The 21233-nt window shown below is 46.6% G+C and overlaps 1 protein-coding gene and 1 pseudogene across 1 annotated transcript; both read left to right on the top strand.

The window, feature by feature from the left end:
* Nucleotides 1-1394: 1394 nt before the first annotated feature.
* LOC110586906 (butyrophilin-like protein 1) lies at nt 1395-12755 on the top strand. The gene is made up of 9 exons (XM_021697208.1): nt 1395-1758; nt 5010-5291; nt 5406-5606; nt 5853-5873; nt 5965-5991; nt 7035-7061; nt 10520-10546; nt 10962-11458; nt 12576-12755. Exons 1-9 carry the CDS (start codon nt 1395-1397, stop codon nt 12753-12755), a joined length of 1626 nt encoding a protein of 541 aa, XP_021552883.1.
* Nucleotides 12756-17429: 4674 nt separating this feature from the next.
* On the top strand, nt 17430-20801 carry LOC110586905 (annotated as a pseudogene).
* Nucleotides 20802-21233: the final 432 nt, after the last annotated feature.

Raw genomic sequence — 21233 nt, 5'->3', positions numbered from 1 at the left:
GGACCTGAAATTCAGGTGAACTCACCCAGCAAAGGACCGGAGGACAGGGTGCGTGTGGTGGGAGCCACAGTGTCCTTGAGGAGGACACACTCTGACTCTCATGCTTCTCAGTGATTCCCTGGTCATAATTAGGGGGCAGCAGAAGAACAGCACGCAGGAGCTGGTGTGTCCTTCATGGGGAGGAACCTGAGTCTGGGCCCTGTGTCCCTGTGGTGGCCTGTGAACGATGCAGACATGGGGGAGTCCCCTGTGCTGAGGCGGGAAGGTCTGGTCCTGTGGGCAGAGCAGGCTGGGAAAGTTTCCAAAGGGCTGGGAGGGATTTCTTGGTGTTAAGGTTGTGGGGGCCCCCACCAGCATGATGAGCAGTAGGAAAGGCTGTGCTCTTGCTGAGGACCATTGCCAGCCCTGAGCCCTGCTGTCTGCTCTGAGGCCCAGAGCTGTGGGCTGGCCCTGCCTCCTCTCTGGAGGTGTTCACCTGCCTCCTGCCCTGTGTCTCCCCAGCTCTGAGGAAATGGAGGATTGCTGCAGGGGCTCTTTGCTCTCCCATCTCCCCTCCCTGCTTTTCTTCTTCCAGCTGCCTGCTGGGGGGTCTGCAGGTGAGTGTGTCCCCTCCCCCTTCCTGTGTCTCCTTGGGGTGGGTGAGAGCCCCTGGGAGTTCTGCTGGTGTCTCCATCATGACGGATGGTTATTGGTGGAGGCCCTGGTTCTAGAAAGATTCTGGTGATCCCCCAACTGCTAGTTGAAATTAAACATTTAAGAAGAATCCCAGAACTGTAAAATAGGGACAGGGGACCATGACAGTTGTCTAATGAGGACTTTATGTCTTATAAAGTAATTCAGCAGAGGACAAAGACATGGGCAGAAATAATAAAATTAGGAGCGGGTGTTGGGAAGTTCCTGGGTGTGGCCCAATGAGCAGAGAGGTCCCACCTAGGCCACAGGTGTGCTGTTTGGTCGGTTTTCAGTCCTGTTTTAAGAGGAGGCAGGTTAGAGCTGTGGATGTCAGACTGTGGTCCCTGGCACATCAGTATCACATCCCTGCTACCTCCTCAGATATGCACTTTCTTGGACCCACCCCAGACCTACTGAACCAGGAGCTCTGGGGGTGGAGCCCAGCGGTCTGTGTTTCTCAAGCCTTCCTGGTGATTGTGATTGTGATGCCCGTGATGCCCCTAACTCAGAACCACTGAGTTAGAGAGTCCTTCATGGAAGACCTGGAGCCAGGAGCACAGCTGCTGAGGGCATCTCTTTGACACCATTTCTGGGTCGCAAAGTTGTGGTTGAGGATCTTGCCCTGATTCAGAGTGGTCACAGCTGAGCCCCTCAGGTCAGGGCCTCCCACCTGACAGTGTGTTCCCTGCTCTGTTCTGCACCTCTCCAGCTTTCTCACTCCTATGTCTCTGTCCACAGAGGAGTTCGTGGTGACTGGCTCCTCGGACCCCATTGTGGCAGTGCTGGGTGGGAGCATCACGCTGCCATGTCGTGTGTTCCCGGCCATGAGTGTGGAGAACATGGAGCTGCGGTGGTTCCGCTCCAAGTTCTCAGAAGCAGTGTTCATCTATCAAAACCAGCAGGAGCAGAGAGAGGAGCTGTTGGCCCAGTACACAGGGCGGACCTCACTGGTGAAGGACTTCCTCACCCGGGGGGAGGCTGCTGTGCGCATCCACGATGTCCAGGCTTTTGACAACGGGCTGTATACCTGTTTTTTCAGAAAGGGAAGCTTCTATGAAGAGGCTGGTTTGGAACTGAAGGTGGCAGGTGGGTTGCTGATCTATATTTAGACACCTGCAGTATTGGAATTGGGAGCAACCTCAGGGTCTAAGTAAATATGCCCTCAATTTATAGATGAGGGAAAGGAGGGTCTTTCACTCATTCATTTATTCAGTACAGATATATGGAACCCCTAGTACGTGCGAGCTACTGTTCTCTGCACCTGGATACATCAGTGTAACAAACAAAAATCCCTGCCCTGCAGAGTTTATATTCTAGAGACAGTAAATAAACAAATAGATAGGTGATAGACGATGTTAGATGGTGGTAAGTAGTGATTTAGCTAAATAAATATTTTGGCAGTGAGAGTTCCAAGCAGAGGAACACCCATGTGAGACACCTGAGGTAGGAGTGTGGCAGGTGAGTCTGGGCAGAGAGGGAGGCCACATGGTTGGTGATGGAGGTGAATGGGAGGGTGGTGAGAGGTGACTATCCGGAATAAAGAGGTGTTCCTGGTCCAGGTGCACAGAGAAGAGATTGATCAGGAAGGGTCCATGAGGAGTGCACACTTGAGCAGGCATTTGAGTGAACCAGTGTTCTGAAATAGCCTTCTGGTTGATGGATCTATGTGGGGCATAGATAGCATGGTGATTGTGGTATGAACAGTTAACCAAATAGTCCTGGAGCTGGAGCATGTCCTTCCTGATGGGTACAGATGGTGGGATTGGGGAGGAAGTAGACAGGAGTTTTGTTTGGGGGGTGGTGGTGATACCAGACCATCAAAGGCTTCGTGTGCTGTGTTGTGCAGTTTGGATGCAGAGCCGAGGGAATTTTAAACAGAGTGGTGGAGGGAGATGTGTGTGGGCAGGTTTCCTTTGGCCCCTTTATGGAGGGTGTATGGAAGGTGAGCAAGACTGGAGGCCTGGATGTAGTTATGGGGTAGAGAGGATGGCCACCTGAATTTGTGTAGTGGCAGTGGGGTGGGAAAGGAGCTCTCCAGCATCAGAGAGTTTTGGAAAGTAGACCCAGCTGCGTGAGGAGATTTGGGGACAAAGAGAGTTTGGAGGAGTGGAGAGAAGGGACAGCAGAGGCTCAGTTTTTTTTGGCAGTTGGTTGTTTAGTAGTAGAAATATTGATATTATGTGTAAGTTGCCAATTGCTGTCATAATGTTGTGTAACACAGACATAGAAATCTCAGTGGCCTATAGCAACAAGCGTGTATTTAATTTGGGCATAAAGGGAGTTCAGCTCATCTGGGGTGTATTCAGCTAATCTTAACAGGGCTTACTCATACATCTTCGGTCATGTAGGGGAAATATAATTAAAAACATAATCTTCCAACCTAGAAATCCTCTTCTCAAAGATAGTAGGAAAAGAAATCCTTTTTATTATTAAATTTGCATTAACTAGAATGTGATGTGCATCACAGAGATTCTATCAAGAAATGCAAAGACAGAAGAAATCTCATCTTTTCCATAGCCATGCAGACACAACTCATTCCATACATGTTCTCAGGATCAGCAGTTATGAGCCCTCAAGTAGGTGGACTTGCTGGCACCTTTTGTCCTAGGTGGTGCACTCTATATTTACTTGGAAATTGGGGTGACCATCTATGTTAGCTAATTGGCTTTATTCTGAGGAAAACCAAATTCTCCTACCTTAAAAATAAAAAAAAAATATTTCCAGTGTAGTTATCATATAGAGTTATATTCATTTCAGGAGTGCAATATAGTGATTCAACATTCCACATATTAGTGGAATTTCAACAGAAACTCTGCAGGCTAGAATGGAGTAGTGTGATATATTCAAAGTGCTGAAAGGACAAAAATCCGGAGCCAAGAATACTCTATCCAGCAAGGGGATCATTCAGAATAGAAGGAGAGATGAAGAGTTTCCCAGACAAACCAAAGTTAAAGCAGTTTATTTTTACAAATTCTCCCATCTTCATGACAGGAGGTGGTCTTACATGTGGATCCTGGTGCCCACTGAGGTTAGGCTCCTACCCTGGCACAGGAAGGGGAAGAGAGAGGTGCTGTCCTCCTCGGTGTGAACAGTTTAAAGAGAGGGCTCCCATGTCCTTGAGAAAGACATTCCTGGATCACAAAGCTGGCAAAAGGCCTATCTGTTTTTTTTTTCCCCCCCCAAAGGGCTTATATACATTTCAAAGAGGGGAGAAAACACCCACAATCACAAGTTTCCTCAAGTAAATGCTATAAGAAAAGGATGGGAAGGGGCTCTCCTTATTTTCAACAGGGACAATAAGCCTCTTACTTTTATTTTTATTTTTATTTTTTAAATATTTTATTTATATTTATTTATTTATTTATTTATTTGACACACACAGAGAGAGAGAGATCACAAGCTGTGGGTAGGGGGGCCCAGCAGGGAGCCCAACAGGGAGCTCGATCCCAGGACCCTGGGATCATGACCTGAGCCGAAGGCAGACACTTAACCGACTGAGCCACCCAGGCACCCCAGCCTCTTACTTTTAATATATTTTGCTCTGACAGTGGGCCTTGGCTGGGTTTGCTCACATGGGTGTTGTTCAGCTGGCTGTTGGCTGGTCTAGGACAGCTGCAGCTGGAAAGGCTGTGCTAGCCTGAGCATGCCCCTCCCGTGGCAGAGGGTGAGGCAATGGGACAAGCAGTTTCCAACCTCTGCTAGAGACATTCCCTGAACTAACAGTGGCTGAGTCAAGTCACACAATGGAGCCCAGAGGCAGGGTGTGAAGGCAATAAAAATATGTGGTGAGGATGAGCTGTATGTAAAGAAGGCTGAAGGATTGGGAATATTTTCATCATCAGCCTATCACAGATGGGGCCAAATATCAATCAGTTCAGGATTTGAGTTTGAAGCATCTATGAGCAATCCTGGAAGAGCTAACCCCAGGGATGTGGATCATAGGGAGGGAGCTCAGGAGGTTAGTAGGGTTATCAAGGATGCAAGTAATGTACCAAGTGGCAGTGGGTGTGCAAGCAGATGCCCTGGAGAGTGTGTGAGGTGAGAAGAGCAGAGAAGGATGGAACCTGGGACCAAATTCCTCCTTCTGTCACTCTGGGTGATGGATCTCCACCCTCATGGTTGGGGAGAAGAGTCCCACCCTCTGTGCCTGCTGCAGGTTCCCCTGAGCTTTCCTTCTGTTCTCCTTGGCAGGACCCTTTACTTTAATCCTTGCAGGAACCACTCCCCCAGGGAACCCCGGAATGTAATGCTGTCCCTGGAGTTGTGCACAGGAAGACTCTGCTGGCATCATTGGGGTCTGGGTAGCCTCCCTGTGCTCTGCAGCTTCTCTTTTGCAGGTGTGGGCTCTGCCCCTCAAGTGCACATCACAGGGCCAGAGGAGGACGGGGTCCGAGTTGTGTGCATGGCCTCGGGGTGGTTCCCAAAGCCCCAGGTGCAGTGGAGAGCTGTCAGTGGAGAGAAGTTCCTGACATTCTCTGAGACCCAAGCCCAAGATGCTGAAGGGCTGTTCACCATTGAGGCCACTCTGGTGGTGAGGCACAGCTCTTCAGGGAATGTGACCTGCTCAGTCCTCAACCCCATCCTGGGCCAGGAGAAGGAGGTGGCCATTTTCATCCCAGGTCAGTACTGCTTCCCACTCCCAGAAGGGCGGGATGGTCTGGGTGGGGGTCCCTGGGTGTGCCGGGTTGGGCTGTCCTGGGCTGTGACCCTGATGGGGTGTCTGGCTGGCACAGAACCCTTCTTCCCCCGGAGTTCTCCTTGGAAGCTGGCTTTCATGGTGATCCTGACTGTGCTGATGTTCCTACTCCTGGGGGCTGCCTTTTACATCATGAGAGGGCATACTGCAAAGCACCGGGAGATACAGGAATGGGAGAAACTGCAGAGGGACAAGGAGGAGGACCAGCTGACAAAGGAGGAGGCACTGAAGGCCAGAGGTAATGCAGGACAGGGGTCATGGTAGACCAGTGTGGCAGCTGGTGTGGGGGACAAGCGGACAGCAGGGCCCTTGGCCTCGAGCAGGTGGCTGAGGAGGACCGAGACGACAGCTGGGGCTGTGGAGGCTCCAGGGGTCTGGAGGTAGATCTTCTAGGAAATGGAGAGGTCCTCTCGTGGGCTTTCCAGGTGCAGTCTTTGCTGTTCTTAGTGATGGGAATTCATGCTTATTTTTCCCTTTCTTTCAGATGAACTCCAAGCAGAGCTTGGTAAGTTGTGTCCTTTTCCCAGAAGTTTCTGTGTCTCCTTTGTAGGAGACATTCTGTTCTCAGCTCACCTGTTTCCTGTGTTGCCTTTCAGACTGGAGGAAATCAGTTTACCGGGCTGGTGAGTGACTGTCCAGATGTCCTTGGGTCTCTTGCCCCCACTAAGCCAAGGTGTCCCCTTTCCTTGTTTCAGGCAGAGACATGTGGACCCTTCCCTGGGGCAGAAGTGGAAGCTGGTGGGAGGCTGAACACTGCTCCATGGGCTTTCCCCATCTGGGCAGTTGTTCCCACCCAGTGCTTGGGAACCTGGGGATTATGTGGGTCCCTGGAGTATATCATGCATCTTGGCTTTATTCTAATGCTGATCTGCCTGCCCCATTTCTAGCTTTTTAGCCTTCAGTGCAACTGGTTCTCAGTCAACCTGGATGCTCTGAGATTTTGTTAAAGAAGCTATATAAATAAATGGGGTCATTACGTTTAGGAGCATGATCCTTCCACATAACACCATCCAGGCAGAATCTTTTCTCTCCAGTTCCTGGAGGTGCTGATCATAAAGTGTTAGAGGACTGGGCTGATCATGGGTGGGAATGTGGTGGGGTGAGCTGTCAGTTGTCCAGATTAGTGATGTGTTTTCTGAGAAAGTTTGGCCACTTTTACCCTAGAGCTCAGCTAACATCCCATCCTAAATTCATCTCCCCTTTTGTGTTATTTCCCAAATATCTCTTTGCTGGAAAACATTGGATGTAATAATGATTTCCTACATTTATGGAATAATGTATATTTAATTCCCTAAAATATTTTCATCCATTGTATAATTTTTGACCTATTAAAGCAAAATTGAGAGCAGATAGAATAAAAATTTTTGAGTTTTTTTTTGTTTGTTTGAGGGTTGTAAGGCTCAGGACACTAACTTGGCAAGGGTCACATAGCATCAGCAGGCAGGGGTGGAACTCAGGCGGCAATGTGGGCTCTCTGACCTGTGGTCCAGGGAATTTCCCACAACACCCTGCTGTCTGCACATGGCAGGAGGGATCTCCTCTCCAGCCTCTCTCCTTACTCTGTTGGTAGTATCACCTGCAGCACAGAGGGGAGGCAAGGGCTGGTAGATCAATGCTAAGCTGACTGGTTCTGGCTCATGTCTCACCAGGGTGTGTTCCCTTTCAGCCTTGAAGAAGGCTCAACTGTATGCAGGTAAGTGATTCCATTTCCTGTGGTCTTACCTCCCCAGCCTCAGCTCTGCCCCCTTCTCTGTCAGTGGACCCCACACCAGGATGGGGTTGGTGTCCCCGTACTCCTTGTCACATTTGTTGTCTCCTTCTGAAGACTGCAGTGATTGTCCCTGGGAACACAGATCTGCCTCTATTCTGATCCATCCTCTACTGTAGGTTGCTGTTAGAGTTGGCAACACCCTCTGAACACCCCTTGTTCAGCTGATAGTTTTGTTGGTGCAGTGACAACAGAGTGGTCATTTACACATTTACACATTGACTGTGTAGATCAGAATTTGCTGTCTCTAGAAGATTTCAGAAATCATGCTCACCTGCTTAGGACTCAGGTCTTTCTAAGGGGATCCTTGCTTCTGAATACATTTTACCCTGAAATTCCTACCTTTTTTTGGATCTAGTTTTGGTTTTCCTGTTTTTTGCTGTTTCTCTGGAATGTTGGTCTTCATTCTGCTTCCTCATGTTCTGACTCCTTGTCCAAGTTGAGTTTTTTCCTCTAAACCTGTGTGGTTGCTGTGAAGTAGTTTCTTTAGGTCAGCTGTTCTGAATCTGAAATCCAGAGCCTCCAGGATGTTTATGGAGTCCTGATAGTGCGTTTGTGAGCTACCTGCAATTATATACAAAATCCTATGTATATGTTTGTGTTACAGAGTTAAGAAATTAAATTTTTTTTAAAGGACAGTTACTTATAATTGTTCACAACCATAATGTCTCCTTTTAGGAGAATTCAGGATTTACCTGATGGGCTCAATAATGGTTGGGTTTATTAGAGTCAATGTGTGAGGATTTCAACAGGAAAAACCCGGAGGAGTGAAAATTGTTTACCAGAGAAAAGTTGGGAGCAAATCAGGCAAGGAAAAGCTGGTTGGGGACGAGAGGAGGAGATGAGAAGGAGGGTAGAGAGCTTGTGATTCCTCTGGGAGAGACTTTGGGTGGCTCAGAGTGGAAGAGAGACCACAAATCACAGCCATGGTGGTTCGAGTAGGAAGTACACAGAGGATGTGCAAGTTATTTGGGTGCATGAAAAGTAGTAAACTCCTTGACAACAGTTTGAGAGATTTCTGAAAAGACTTACATCTATTTTAAGCTATTTTGAAGTAATTTTCTGGCTGGGTTTGCTTCTAATAAGGAGACCATCTCAACCTTCCGGTAGTAGTCGGGGCAGGAATGTGATCCAGGGGATCCTAATGCAATGATAGGTTATCCAGAGAACCCGTTAGCATTGGGGTTGGTTAAGAATTTGGGCCCTTTGAACCTGTGTAACATGTGCTTTCCTGTCCTGGCTGTTTCTATTTATGATCAGGGATATAGACTGTGAGAGCAGAGAAGGGGGAGCCAGGGGTACAAGAGTCTAGGGGACCAGATGTGTGAAGAAAACTCCTTAGAGAGCCACACTGATTCTTGGGATTTATTTGTTAAAAATGAGAATTAAATAGTCTTCTTTTAGCATCACTTCCTTCTCTGCTGGATTGAAATTCATGTGTTTTATTTATTTTTTACTTATTTATATATTTTTTAAGATTTTATTATTTGTCAGAGAGAGGGAGGAAGCACAAGCAGGGGGAGTGGGAGAGGGAGAAGCAGGCTCCCTGCTGAACAGGGAGCTGGATGCAGCACTAGATCCCAGGACCCTGGGATCATGACCTGAGCCAAAGGCTGATGCTTAACTGACAGCCACCCAGGCGTCCCGAAATGCATGTGTTTTAAAGTATACCTTGTATACCTTCTTTTTTATAAGGACAGACACCCTTACAGTAGTAGAATCAATATTTTCACATTGATGGGCTCATAGTGTGAGGTGAACAAATGTCTGATCTCATCTTATTCATGAAATTGGAAGAATAATTTATAATGAAAGACTTGCTGTGGAAATGAAGTGAAGAATGCACTTGAACCACTGAAGTGCATAGCATAGCTCTGAATGCATCATAGAGTCTCAGAATGGAATGCCAACTCCCTTTCTCCTCTTCCTTCTTCTCCTCCTCCTGATTTCTCTTCTTCTTTGCTAATCTGTGTCAATTGTCATAGAAATGTGGAGCTGGCTGTCAACTAATGTCTTGATGATGAACAAGTAAAGTTCCCTTTTCTCAAAAGGTGACATGGGTCAGCCCACTTCATGTGATCTGTTTGTATAAGCAAATCAACAGAGCTGGACATACCCCTTTATCTGAATAAACCTGTATGAGTGAGAATAATGGTCACCTGTTTTCACCAAATGTTCAAGAAAATGTCCTGTTTTTATTTTTATAAGTGCTCTAATTTTGTTCTGTAGTCTCTGCCCTATTGGAGGTAACAGCTTTCTCAATGCAGACTTCTCAGGGTCTTATGACATATATACGTTTTGCTTTGATCAGTTAGCTTCCTTTCTTCTTCTGAAAAGGGAGTATGAAGGTCAGAGGAGTTTATGCCTTGTGTCACTGGGGGAGGGAGTCCCTGTGCTCTCCTCTTGATCATTTCGGGACCTCACCCTGTAGAGGGTAGCTTGATATGGTCCTTAGGATAATTGGGTTTGGGGATCCATCTAGGTGTTTGGAGGCATTGCTCTTCCCCGCCCCCCCCCAACCCTATCTCCAGTTCCTTAATCTTAATCACATCTGTAAAGTTCTCTCTGCCAAAACATATTCACACTTTCTGGAGCATATACACAGCCGTATTTGTGCGCCAACCACGTGAGGTGTCTCCTGGTGTTTTGGATCTCTCTGGGTGATATAGGGAGAAGCAGATGACTAGACCCAATATTTTTGGGTTTCCCCTTACATATAGGGATGTTTTTCCTCCCAATGCCCCATGAAACGGGGAAGCAAATTCATTACTTTCTGTCCTCTCACTGGATGTATGTTTTTCCTGCTTTGAACTTCTCTCTCTCCTTTCCTTGAAACCTCTCCATTACCTCTTGACTGGGCAAGATTTCTCTGAAGCCATATCCTGAGTTCTCCTCACCCATGGCTGATAGTCATCCTCCAAGTGCAGCTCCGCCAAGTTGTATTGTCTCTACCATGGCTTCGAGTCAACCTACAGGTTCAGCTCAGTCAGTCCTTTATTAGTAAATGGATGCCTCAGAAATTTTGATCTCCTCAGTTCTTTCTCAAGAAAACCTAGCTTTCAGGATGGATTTGTGGCTAGGGATTGAAGAAGCATGATTTGATAGTGAAATCTGTGCAAGGAGCCTTCTTTTTGGGTCAGTATCCAGTCTCTCAGTGGTGTTAATCTTTATGGCTTGGCTTTCCTGGGAAGATTGTAGCAGGATGGCTATGTGTGTGTGTGTGTGTGTGTAAGATAAATTCATCAGGTGAACGTTTCCCAAAGATTTTTCCCTGTAACTCTTGCATCAGTGTATTTCAGAAGATAGATACTAACACTGGTCTGTACAGTCTCCTCAAATCTCTGATTTGTTGTTCACATTTGTGAAATGTGGTTTTCTTGTAGATTGGCGGAAGGAGAAGTTCCAGGCCTGTGAGTTACTTCAAGTTCTTTCTGAGTGCTTCTACTGCTGCCCCATGGCTGCTGACATCTTCAGCTTGCTGTGATGATACAGATGCTGGCCCCATCAATGATGGTGGGCTTGGATGGGGCAGTGAAAGTCACCTAGCTGGGATTGATGGGTGTGACTGATATTGGATATAAATGGATGTCCTTCAGTCCTTGGAGTCCAGTCTGGCCCTCAAGTGCCCTGTGACATGTCTAACCCCCAGATCAGTCTTATGCTTACTTCTTCTGGTTGGAGGGCTGTCTGCTTGAGCCAGAAGGCTCTTATCTCAGGAGGCTTAGCCCTCCCTGCATGCAGCTAGGTGTCTGGGGTGGGATGATGGTTGTGTGCTTTGTTATGGGGCAGGGAAAGGCCTTGAATGATTGGAAACTCTCTCTGCAGTGCCTGTCACTCTGAATCCAGAGTCTGCACATCCCAGCCTTGCTGTCTCTGATGAAAAGACTAGTGTGACCTGGAAGGACACATCTAAGGTCACAGGAGATATCTATAGTGTCTTGGGTCATGGCGGCATCACACAAGGGTGCTGTTACTGGGAGGTGGAGATCACAAATGCAGATAAAAGTGAGTGGGCTCTGGGGGTCTGTAGCGGAGGTGTGCAGAGGAGGGGCTGGTACCAGGAGTCCCCAGAAAAGGGATTCTGGGCTGTGGGGAAGTATGGTGATAATCTCTGTGCCCTCACTACTAAGTCTCACAAATCCCTTAGGAAAATTCCTCACAGGGTAGGGGTTTTCCTGGACCTCAAGGAAGGGGATGTCTCCTTCTACAACATGACTGATGGCTCCCACATGTTCTCCTTCCCTCTAGCTTCCTCCCCTGGGACTCTGTTTCCATACTTCAGTTTGAAGACAGGAGATGTGTCCATGACCCTCTGCTCTGTGGTGGGTGGGCCTGCAGAGACCCTTGTACCCCTTAACAATCCTCCTCCTTCTTTGGAAGAGCCTGTGAGCCTCTCAGGGGTGGGATTCAGCTCAGTCTCTTGTGTTGATGGTGCTCCCCCAGGGGCTGAATCTCCATTACTCCCCTGCAACCCTGAGGCTATGTTCCCATAGAGTCCCAACACTGTCCCAGACTCCTCATGGTGGCTCTTCCTGGAGCTGCAGACTCCCTGGGGTAATAGCCTCTGAGGTTAGTTCTGGATGACTTGGTGTCTCCCTGTCCTCTTCTGGGTGCAGACTGCTGGGGTGTGTTTATGAGAATAGTCAGTTCATGCCTTATGCTCAGGTATTAGAAGATAAATGTTGACTGAGCTGATATGGGGTAGGCTGAATTTTGCTATTGGAAGTTATGTTTCTTTTGGTCATGAAAATTATTTCATGGAGTCTTTGTATTGTTTTGATATGAAATGAGATGAGGTCTGAATTACTCTGAAGAATTAAATGGTGTTTATTTTATGCAGAATTTTAAATTGTGCAGACGAACCCAGAGGCTATGGGTGGGTCACCAGCTCTATTTTGGGAAGTGTGCACTCTGACTAGAGACTTTGGCCATCCAAAAATTTCTGAATAAATGGATGGCTGATGGACTTTTTTTTTTTTTTAAAGATTTTTAAAATTTATTTATTTGAGAGAGAGGATGAGAGGAGAGAGAGAGCACATGAGAGGGGGGAGGGTCAGAGGGAGAAGCAGACTCCTCGCCGAGCAGGGAGCCCGATGTGGGACTCGATCCAGGGACTCCAGGATCATGACCTGAGCCGAAGGCAGTCACTTAACCAACTGAGCCACCCAGGCGCCCTGATGGCTGATGGACTTTAAGAGGAGTGGAGTGTAGTATTCTTTTGTATATGCTTCCTATTCTGGGATGGACAAAACATACTTATCTTACCAAACCTTAGTAAATATCTGTTATTTGTGAAATACTAGTGCTGCATTAATTCAGTGACTGGAGGATGAGAATTTGGGTTCCATTGTGTGTCAACACAGTTGGAGAGAAGAGAACTGCTACCAGAATAAAGATGTGAATGAAAAAGAGCATTTTCAGACCCTGGGTTAATTGCAGAAAGCTTTCATCAGGAGCACAGTTCCAGGATCTATGTACTGCTTCTCAGTATTTCCAAGTCCAATTGTAAAGGTGGATAGAAACCACAGGAAACAAAAGGAAGCCAGACTGTTGAGGACTCAGACCTCCAGGAATGAAGGTGTGTTCACTCCTGAGGTAGAGAACTCCAACCTGCCCTGATTCTGGGAGAGATAAGACACAGAGTTGGAAGTGGAAGAAGGAAGTCACAAATCTCAGTTCCTGCCTGTGACCAAAAATAGGAAATGGACTGTAGTAGCTTTGCATATTTTCTCTTTCTTGTCATGTAGATGTGTCATTTGTATTAATTATCTATTTTCTTTCTCCCTTCTTCTTACCAGTGTGATTTTATTCAAGTTGTCAGTGGTGATATTTAAAATACAGTCTCTAAGTAAGAGAGTAGTCCAATGATTGTGGCTGGACTTAAGGAATAAATAATATAACTGGTCGATTCAATGCCTGGGACTGCCTGTCTCTTCCATTTTGGGGAAAGAGTGAGAACTTTTTCACTTGTAAGTGTAGCTCTGTAGATGAGTAAAAATGTGGAGTTGTTGTGTTGTTATATGGAAGTTCCAATGTGAATAAAATGGTGTATGTGGAAGCTGAGGATCTAAAGATGTGGACTGTGCTCATTTTCAGTTCATTGCCTTTTGATTCAAATCTACCCTGCATTTGCCCTACTTGTTGATACTGGAGCTGGATGTCATAAACGTTTCATTTCTGCCATGTGGCTCTCTTGTTAGCCTTTGTCAGTCAGTGCACTGTCGGGTTTGGCCAGCAAACCCTGAGACGGCGAATGAAAAAGATTACTCCAGACACCTTCGTAGGAGAAAGGAGATGCCTGGGGACCAGATGCTCTCGTGGTGAAAGGCCTCAAGCCAAGCTTTGTCTCCACTTTTATTGGGGTCTTATCAATACATCACGTGCAAGGGCAAAACAAGGAAAGTGTAACCTTAATGATCAGGATAATAGTATATGGAGCGGTGTGTGATAAGGGCAAGGAGGCAAGGAGTTCGTGAAGTACATGACCACCACAGGTGCCTTTCTTCAAAATTTAAACATTTACTCCCTAGATGAGAACCTTGAGCCACAGTGAGAATCTGGCTGCTTTCAGCCAAGAAACTTCAAAGGAGGCCCAGCGTTCCGGGCACTCCTCCTTTGTTTTTCAATTAGTCTCATCCAGGGAGGCATATACAAGTCAGATTTTGTCTATCCAGGCACTGTGAATTCCTATAGTGCACCACAGAGAACACAGCAAGATGTGGCAGGGGAGTGTAGTGCTTTCTTCTTCCTTTGGTGTTTTTTTAAAAAATATTTTATTTATTTAATTGTCAGTGTGCACAAGCAGGGGGAGCGGCAGGCAGAGGGCAAAGCAGGCTCCCCGCTGAGCAAGGAGCCCAATGAGGGACTCGATCCCAGGACCCTGGGATCGTGACTTGAGCCAAAGGCAGATGCTTAACCGACTGAGCCACCCAGGCGCCCCACTTTTGGTGTTTTTTCCCCTTGATCCTATGATGTTACTGCCAGTGGCCTGGAGAAGGCCTAGCTTCTCTCACCTTTGGGTGAATGAGTATGGCATTGCAGCAGGCTGTGATCTAGAGGGCTGCTTCCCAGGGAATCTTGGGAGTTTTCCTGCTCAGCAGGCTTGGCCTATGGCTTGTGGGTGAATTTCTTTCCTACCTGGTCCCACCTTCTCCAACAAACAGAATGTCAGTCTTATTCTCTCAAATGTCTTCCTTTGGGCGCTCTACCTCAGCCCTGGAGGTAGTGTCTGCTTCCTGTGACTTCTGGTTTCCTTAGAGCTTTCTTTTACCTCTTTCATAGTTAAACACCTTTTGCTTAATAAATCTTTATATCACATTTCCCCTGTTAAAATGACTGATGTGGTTTCTGCCTCCTGACTGGACACTGACTGATATGAACATCTAAACTGAAGTGTACGTTAATATATTATCTGACATGTTCATCTCCTCCTTCCATATGGCTTGTGGCTTTGTGACACTGGATTACTTTTGGATGGGCTATGGGCATATTTCCTTTGAAATGGACAGGAAAGGAATGCATGGATGTGATATGAATTATCCACACAAATAAGAGGAATCTTTTGAAACAAGTGGACCAGTTGCCCATGTAATTCCTCTTGGGAGGAGTGAGGTCAGCATCATGGCAGAATGAATCCTTCCATTTGTCTTCCCCTTTCCATTTACAACTACTAGGATTCCAAAATCCAACAGAGTTTCCTCTACATAGCACACCAGACGCTGAAGAGATCCATGCATGTTTATAACTGACAGTGTGTGGATTGGGCCTCATGGAGACCAGAGCCCAGGCAGGAGTGGTGGGGCCTGTTACCCTGGTTTCTACAGTGGTGGCAACACCTGCCCGTGACTCCTCTGGGAGAGAGGGTGGGGGTGGAGAGGGGTGAGTGAAAGGCTACCTGGCCCTGTGGGCTGCAGCTGGAGGACCCTATAGCTATGAAGCCACAGAGCAGGGTCCTCTGAGGCAGGGCATCTGTGACTTTGTGGGAGTGGAGGGGGGAAGGGAAAGGCAAGGGAAGGAGGCACACAAGAAGAAACACTTTAGGGCACCTGGGTGGCTCAGATGGTTAAGCGTCTGCCTTCGGCTCAGGTCATGATCCCAGCGTCCTGGGATCGAGTCCCGCATCGGGCTCCCTGCTCCTTGGGAGCTTGCTTCTCCCTCTGCCTCTCTCTCTCTGTCTCTCATGAATAAATAAATAAAAAATCTTAAAAAAAAAAAAAAAGAAGAAACACTTTATACACTGTCTGCCCTGAGAGTTCAGCAAGAGAACACCCAGCACCACTGGGACTCCCGAACTTGAGGATCCTCCTCCTGGAGTGTGGGGCACACCCAAAGCCCAAGGGCTGAGTACATACTGCCCCTACTGGGTTGCCAGCCTCCCACTTTTTTGTTTTTGTTTTTTTTGAGCCTGGTCTAAATAGCCACCACGGCTGCTCTGGTAAGAGAAGCCAAAAACTTGTGCTATTCTGCCACCTGCTGGAATACTAAAGAAGGGCCTCTAACTGCCCACCTGTGGAGTGTTAGAATTAAAGTTAGCAAATCTTTACTTACTTACATGCAAAAGGTGTTGGCTACTTCAAATGATCTGGCAGAGGAAAATCTCATTAAAGAGAATGAAAAATCATGGTGATATGATTTTGCTAAAGGAAAATAACCATTCTCCAGCCACCAAACCTACATTTACAGAAGATTGTGATCTAAGTAATAGAGAATTCAAAATAGCTGTCATAACAGAATTCAACCAGATACAAGAAAATCAGGCAATTCAGTGAACTCAGAAATAAAATGAATGGACAGAAGGAGTATTTTACCAAAGAGACTGACGTTTTAAAAAAGAACCAAACAGCAATTCTGGAGCTGGAGAACTCAGTAAATGAGATGAAGAATGCATTAGAAACATTGGAAATAGAGCAGATCAGGTGGAAGGGAGAACACACGATTAGAAAGATGGAATCTAGAAATGATTCAGGTGGAAGTGGAGAGAACTATGATTTTTTTTTTAAAAAGTGAAGAAACCCTGGGGCGCCTGGCTGCTTCCATCAGTGAGGCATCTGACTCTTGATCTCTGGGTTGTGACCTCAAGCCACACTTTGGGTGTAGAGATTACTTAAAATAAAAAACAAGCTTAAAAAATGAAGAAATCCTGCAAAAGCTACGAGTCTCCATTAGGAGAGCCAATTAAGAATAACGGGTAGACCAGAAGGAGAAGAGAAGAAGAAGGGGACAGATTGTTATTAAAAAAGTGTTATCTGCCTTCTCCTAATGTCCTCCATGCTATTCCTTATGTTCCACAAATAAGTGAAACCATATGATAATTGACTTTCTCTGCTTGACTTATTTCACTTAGCATAATCTCCTCCAGTCCCATCCATGTTGATGTAAAAGTTGGGTATTCATCCTTTCTGATGGCTGAGTAATATTCCATTGTATAAATGGACCACATCTTCTTTATCCATTCATCTGTTGAAGGGCATCTCAGCTCTTTCCACAGTTTGGCTATTGCGGACATTGCTGCTAGGAACATTGGGGTGCATATGGCCCTTCTTTTCACTACATCTGTGTCTTTGGGGTAAATACCCAGGAGTGCAATTGCTGGGTCATAGCGTAGCTCTATTTTTAATTTTTTGAGGCACCTCCACACTGTTTTCCCAAGTGGCTGTACCAACTTGCATTCCCACCAACAGTGTAAGAAGGAAGGGAAAAATGAAGGAGGGGAAATTGGAGGGAGAGATGAACCATGAGAAACTATGGACTCTGAGAAACAAACTGAGGGTTTTAGAGGGGAGGGGGGTGGAGGAATGGGTTAGCCCAGTGATGGGTATTAAGGAGGGAGCACTGGACATGTAGGTTTACAGTTCAGGGATGGATGATGATAACCCAAGCTAGTGGTACCAAAAAGAGAGCAGGTGTAGCCATACTTATATCAGACAAGATAGACTTCAAGCCAAAAATGATAAAATACAAAGAAAGTCATTGTATACTAATAACCAGATCAATTCATTAAGAAGATGTAACAGTTGTAAATATATATGCTCCCAACACCTGAGTATTGAAATACATTAAACAAATACAGATCTTAAGGGAGAAATAGACAACAATCCAGGGATACTACGGGTCCTCAATATCCCACTGTCAACAATGGATGGATTGTCCACACATGAAATCAGCAAGGAAACACTGGAATGAAACCACACTTTAGAACAAATGACAGACATTTACAGAACATTCCATCCAACAGCAGAGGAATACATAGTCTTCTCACATGCACATGGAACATTCTCCAGGATAGATCATATGATGGAGCACAGAAATTTTAGCAAATTTAAGAAGATTGAAATCATATCAACCAACTTCTCTGACCAAGATGGTATGAAAGTAGAAATGAACAAGAGGAAACTGAGCAGACCTAAAAATATGTGGAAAATAGACTACACAATTCTAAACAACTGAGGCCAGATGCATGGTTCCTGGACTTGTTTCGAAAGCATATATGCAGAACTGTATTGTATTGGTTGCATTATTACCTTAGCTGTATGTCATGTTTTATTCCATATTAATTGTGTTTTATGCACCTCTTAACCTCATGCACGATCAATCATTAACTTTGCTTTTTACCCCTACTCTCTGTTTACCCACTGATTATAGAAACCTAATGGGGAGTTGAAAGACACATTTGTCTTCAAATTATCTGATATACCTGATCATTCCAGGTCCTGAATGATGCTTCAACTTCCAGAAAAATGCAGAGCTCCAGATGTTTGAAGGGCTACCCTTTTGAGGTTTCCTCACCCCCCTCTCATGTATTCACCTCCTTCCCCAAACATATATAAGCTGTCCCTCGGCTTCAGAGGGCAATGCAGCTTTGGGAAAGATAGCCAACCTTCTCAATGGGCTTTCCTTGTGATGATGAAGCTTTCTTTGCTTCAAAACTGGTGTCTTAGACATTGGCTTATTGGGCATTGAGTGATGGACAAGTCTGAATTTGGTAGCACAACCAATAGGTCAAAGAGGAAATCAAAAGGGATGTAAATAATGATCTCAAACAAGGGAAAATGAAATTACAACATACCAAATATTGTGGGTTGCAGCAAAAGCCGTTCTGAGAGGAAGTTTATAGCAACAAAAAATTACAAAGATCTCAAATAAACCATCTATCTTTACACTTCAAGAAACTAGAAAAAGAGGAACACATTAAGCCTAAAGTTAATAAAAGGAAGGAAGTAATAAAAATCAGAGCAGAAGTAAATAAAATAGAGACCAGAAAAACAATAGAAAGGATCAGTGAAACTAAAAGCTGGTTCTTGAAGATGATGAACAAAAATTGGCAAAATGTTAGCTAGTCTAACTAAGAAAAAAAGAGACTCTAATAAATAAAATTAGAAATAAAAGAAGGCTATTACAACTGATAGGACAGAAATACAGAGAATCATAAGAGACTATAGACAATTACATACCAACAAATTACATACCTAGAGGAAATGGGTACATTCCTAGAAACACACAACTGACCAAGACTGATTTAGGAAAGATGTACAAAACCTGAACAGACCAGTCTGACCATCTGGGAAGTGCGGGTGGAGGCAGAGGGGCAGAAAAATGGGCTTGTGGGGGAGGCCGAACAACCAGTGAGCCTGGGGTTGGGGAACGATTGGGATATTACAATCCCCAAAATTTCGACTGGCATACACAAGGAGCTCTCCTTATGGCCATTCTCTGCCCAGTGATAACAAGATTAGCCCTGGCCTGGCTGAGGTCCAGAGCCCCTTCCACTCGCCTCTGGATCCATCCTGGAGCACTGGGCACCATGGACTGGAGGAACAGGGGCAGTGAGATCCCCAAATAATGGTGTTCCCACTGCACCGCTATCCCCGCCAGAAAGACAGCTCTTCCTGTGGTCCTGCCTGTTTGTCTCTTCCCCCAGAGTCCAGCTGGTGGAGTATGTGTTTCTACTACCATCTGCGCTGAACAGGACAAGTGCTGACTCTGCCTTCACACCGGTGTGAGGAACCCCAGCCCTCAGGACACTTATCCAGGCCCTACCCCTCCCAGCATCCTCCACAGCCACCACGGAGGTTTTCTGAATGGTGAAGTGGACTCCAAATCACAGCTATTGAGGAGAATGTGCTAGCGGACAAACATTTGCTGAAGCCATGGTATGCTAGGAAGCTGTCCTCATCCTCCTCCCGACTTTGGTCCTGTGAACTCCCTGGAATTAACTTCTTTAAATCTCCTAACCAGCCTGTCAATGTGCATGTCCTCCCATCTGCCATGAACACAGGAGGCTCACTACCTGATCTCACCAACCTGAACTTTCCCCTGCCACTACCCACCCCCTTGGACCCTGAGGAGACAGTCTACCCCAGCTTAAGTGGGGGCAAGAGTACCTCCAATTTGACCCTACCATGATTCACCTCGGTGTCAGTGGGGCCTGGACCCGGGCTCAGGATATGAGGAGCCAGGACTTTTTTCCCTGCTCGGCTACCTATCCTGCAGTCCTCCCTGAGCAATCCCAAACCTCCAGGCTTCCCTGAGCAGTCTCTAGCCCCAGGTCCAGGGCTCCTACAGCCACCGCTCAGCGTCTGCCTTCTCCCTGGGCCACCCCTCACTCAGTGCCCCAGCTGTCTCCTTCTCCAATTCTTCCTCCTCAGCTTCCTTTCCTGTGCTGGGTGCCCTCCCCCTTACCCAGCTTCTACTCCTGGCATCTCCCCCTGCCACCACCGTATGCCCCTCAGCCCCCTCAGTTTGCCCGTGGGCCCAGCTGACACCAGAAGGTCCCAACAGCAGCTGCCCAAATAGTTGTCACCAACAATGTGACCCACCTTGTCCTCTATCACTCAGGATGCCCCCTGGATACCTGCAAACTGCCCACTGACCAATGGCTGCCTCCATACCCATTCAGCAACCTGAGTATGGTTCTGCCCACCCAGCCACCCACCCTGAAGCCTCTACATCAGCCAGGGCTGTCTTCTCAAGCCTGCTCAATGCAGCTCTCAGGTGGGCAGCCCCTGGGCAGACACCCCACTGTGGGACACTGTACCCACCCAGCTCCAATCCTACCACTGGCCAATGAGTGACTTCAGCCTGGGGACTGTCTCCTCACAGCATGCTCTTTGATGACTGCTGCTTTGACTCATTCTCTTTCTGGCATGCACAAGCTCTGTCCCAGCAGCTGGAGCAGTTCAGCAAGGGAGCCCATCAACCTGCGTGGTGCTGGATCCCCCAGCTTTTCTGAAGGGCCTGGATTTTTAGGTGGTAAGGGGCCAGTGAGTGGCCTTCAGGGCCCTCATGCTCTCAACCACCAGAAGTTGACCCATTGTTCCATGGCTCAGGGCCCAACATCATCCTCCCAGGAGAGTCCTCCCAAGTTTCTCTAAGGAGATTTTTGGCAACCCTGGCTGATGTGCCTGGCTTTGAGGTGTCAGCAGCCTGGCTGGGGCTGGGGTTGGGACTGGAGAGGAGCTGCACGTGGAACCACTGGGCCGGGATGGGCTCCACATGCTGAGTGACCCCAGTGTCTTGCTGTGGAGGATTCATTCCACAGTGAGCATCTGCAGTGAGGAGCCTCATCAGGATCCCTCTTCTTGGCTCTGCCCCATCACTGTTCCTTTCTTCCCTTTCCACTGGCCAATAGAGGCTCCACTCTGCCCCCAGATCCTCTTTCTAACATGAACGAGGGATCCTAAGAATGAGAAAAAGCAAGGGGTTTGTCCACTTCAATACATAAAACAATTATTAAAGGACATAAGGAGACAAAGTGATGTAACACAACAATAGTAGGGGACTTTAACCCCGCATGTACATCAATGGATAGGTCATCAAGGCAAAAAATCAATAAGGAAATGGTGTCTTTGAATGACAAATTAGACCATGAGGACAACACTGATGTATACAGAACATTCCATCCCCAAACAACAGAATACACATTCTTTTCAAGTGTATATGGAACATTGTCTGGAATTTATCACATGTTAGGGCACAAAACAGGCCTCAATAAATTTAGGAAGAGTGAAAGCATACCAGGAAAATATTTTGACCCCACGGTATATGACTAGAAATCAATCACAAGAAAAAGACTGGAAAACACACAAACACGTAGAGGCT

Source organism: Neomonachus schauinslandi, chromosome 8 (genome assembly GCF_002201575.2).
Source record: "Neomonachus schauinslandi chromosome 8, ASM220157v2, whole genome shotgun sequence".
Taxonomy (NCBI): domain Eukaryota; kingdom Metazoa; phylum Chordata; class Mammalia; order Carnivora; family Phocidae; genus Neomonachus; species Neomonachus schauinslandi.
The sequence above is the reverse complement of the archived record's forward strand: the minus strand, read 5'-3'. Positions and strand labels throughout refer to the sequence as shown.

Excerpts from the sequence above, each read along its gene's own strand:
- LOC110586906 (XM_021697208.1), top strand. The coding sequence starts at position 1,395 with ATGTCTCTGTCCACAGAGGAGTTCGTGGTGACTGGCTCCTCGGACCCC. Across the intron at positions 5,292-5,405 it reads GGTGGCCATTTTCATCCCAG|AACCCTTCTTCCCCCGGAGT; the intron begins GTCAGTACTGCT and ends TGGCTGGCACAG. Across the intron at positions 7,062-10,519 it reads GAAGGCTCAACTGTATGCAG|ATTGGCGGAAGGAGAAGTTC; the intron begins GTAAGTGATTCC and ends GTTTTCTTGTAG.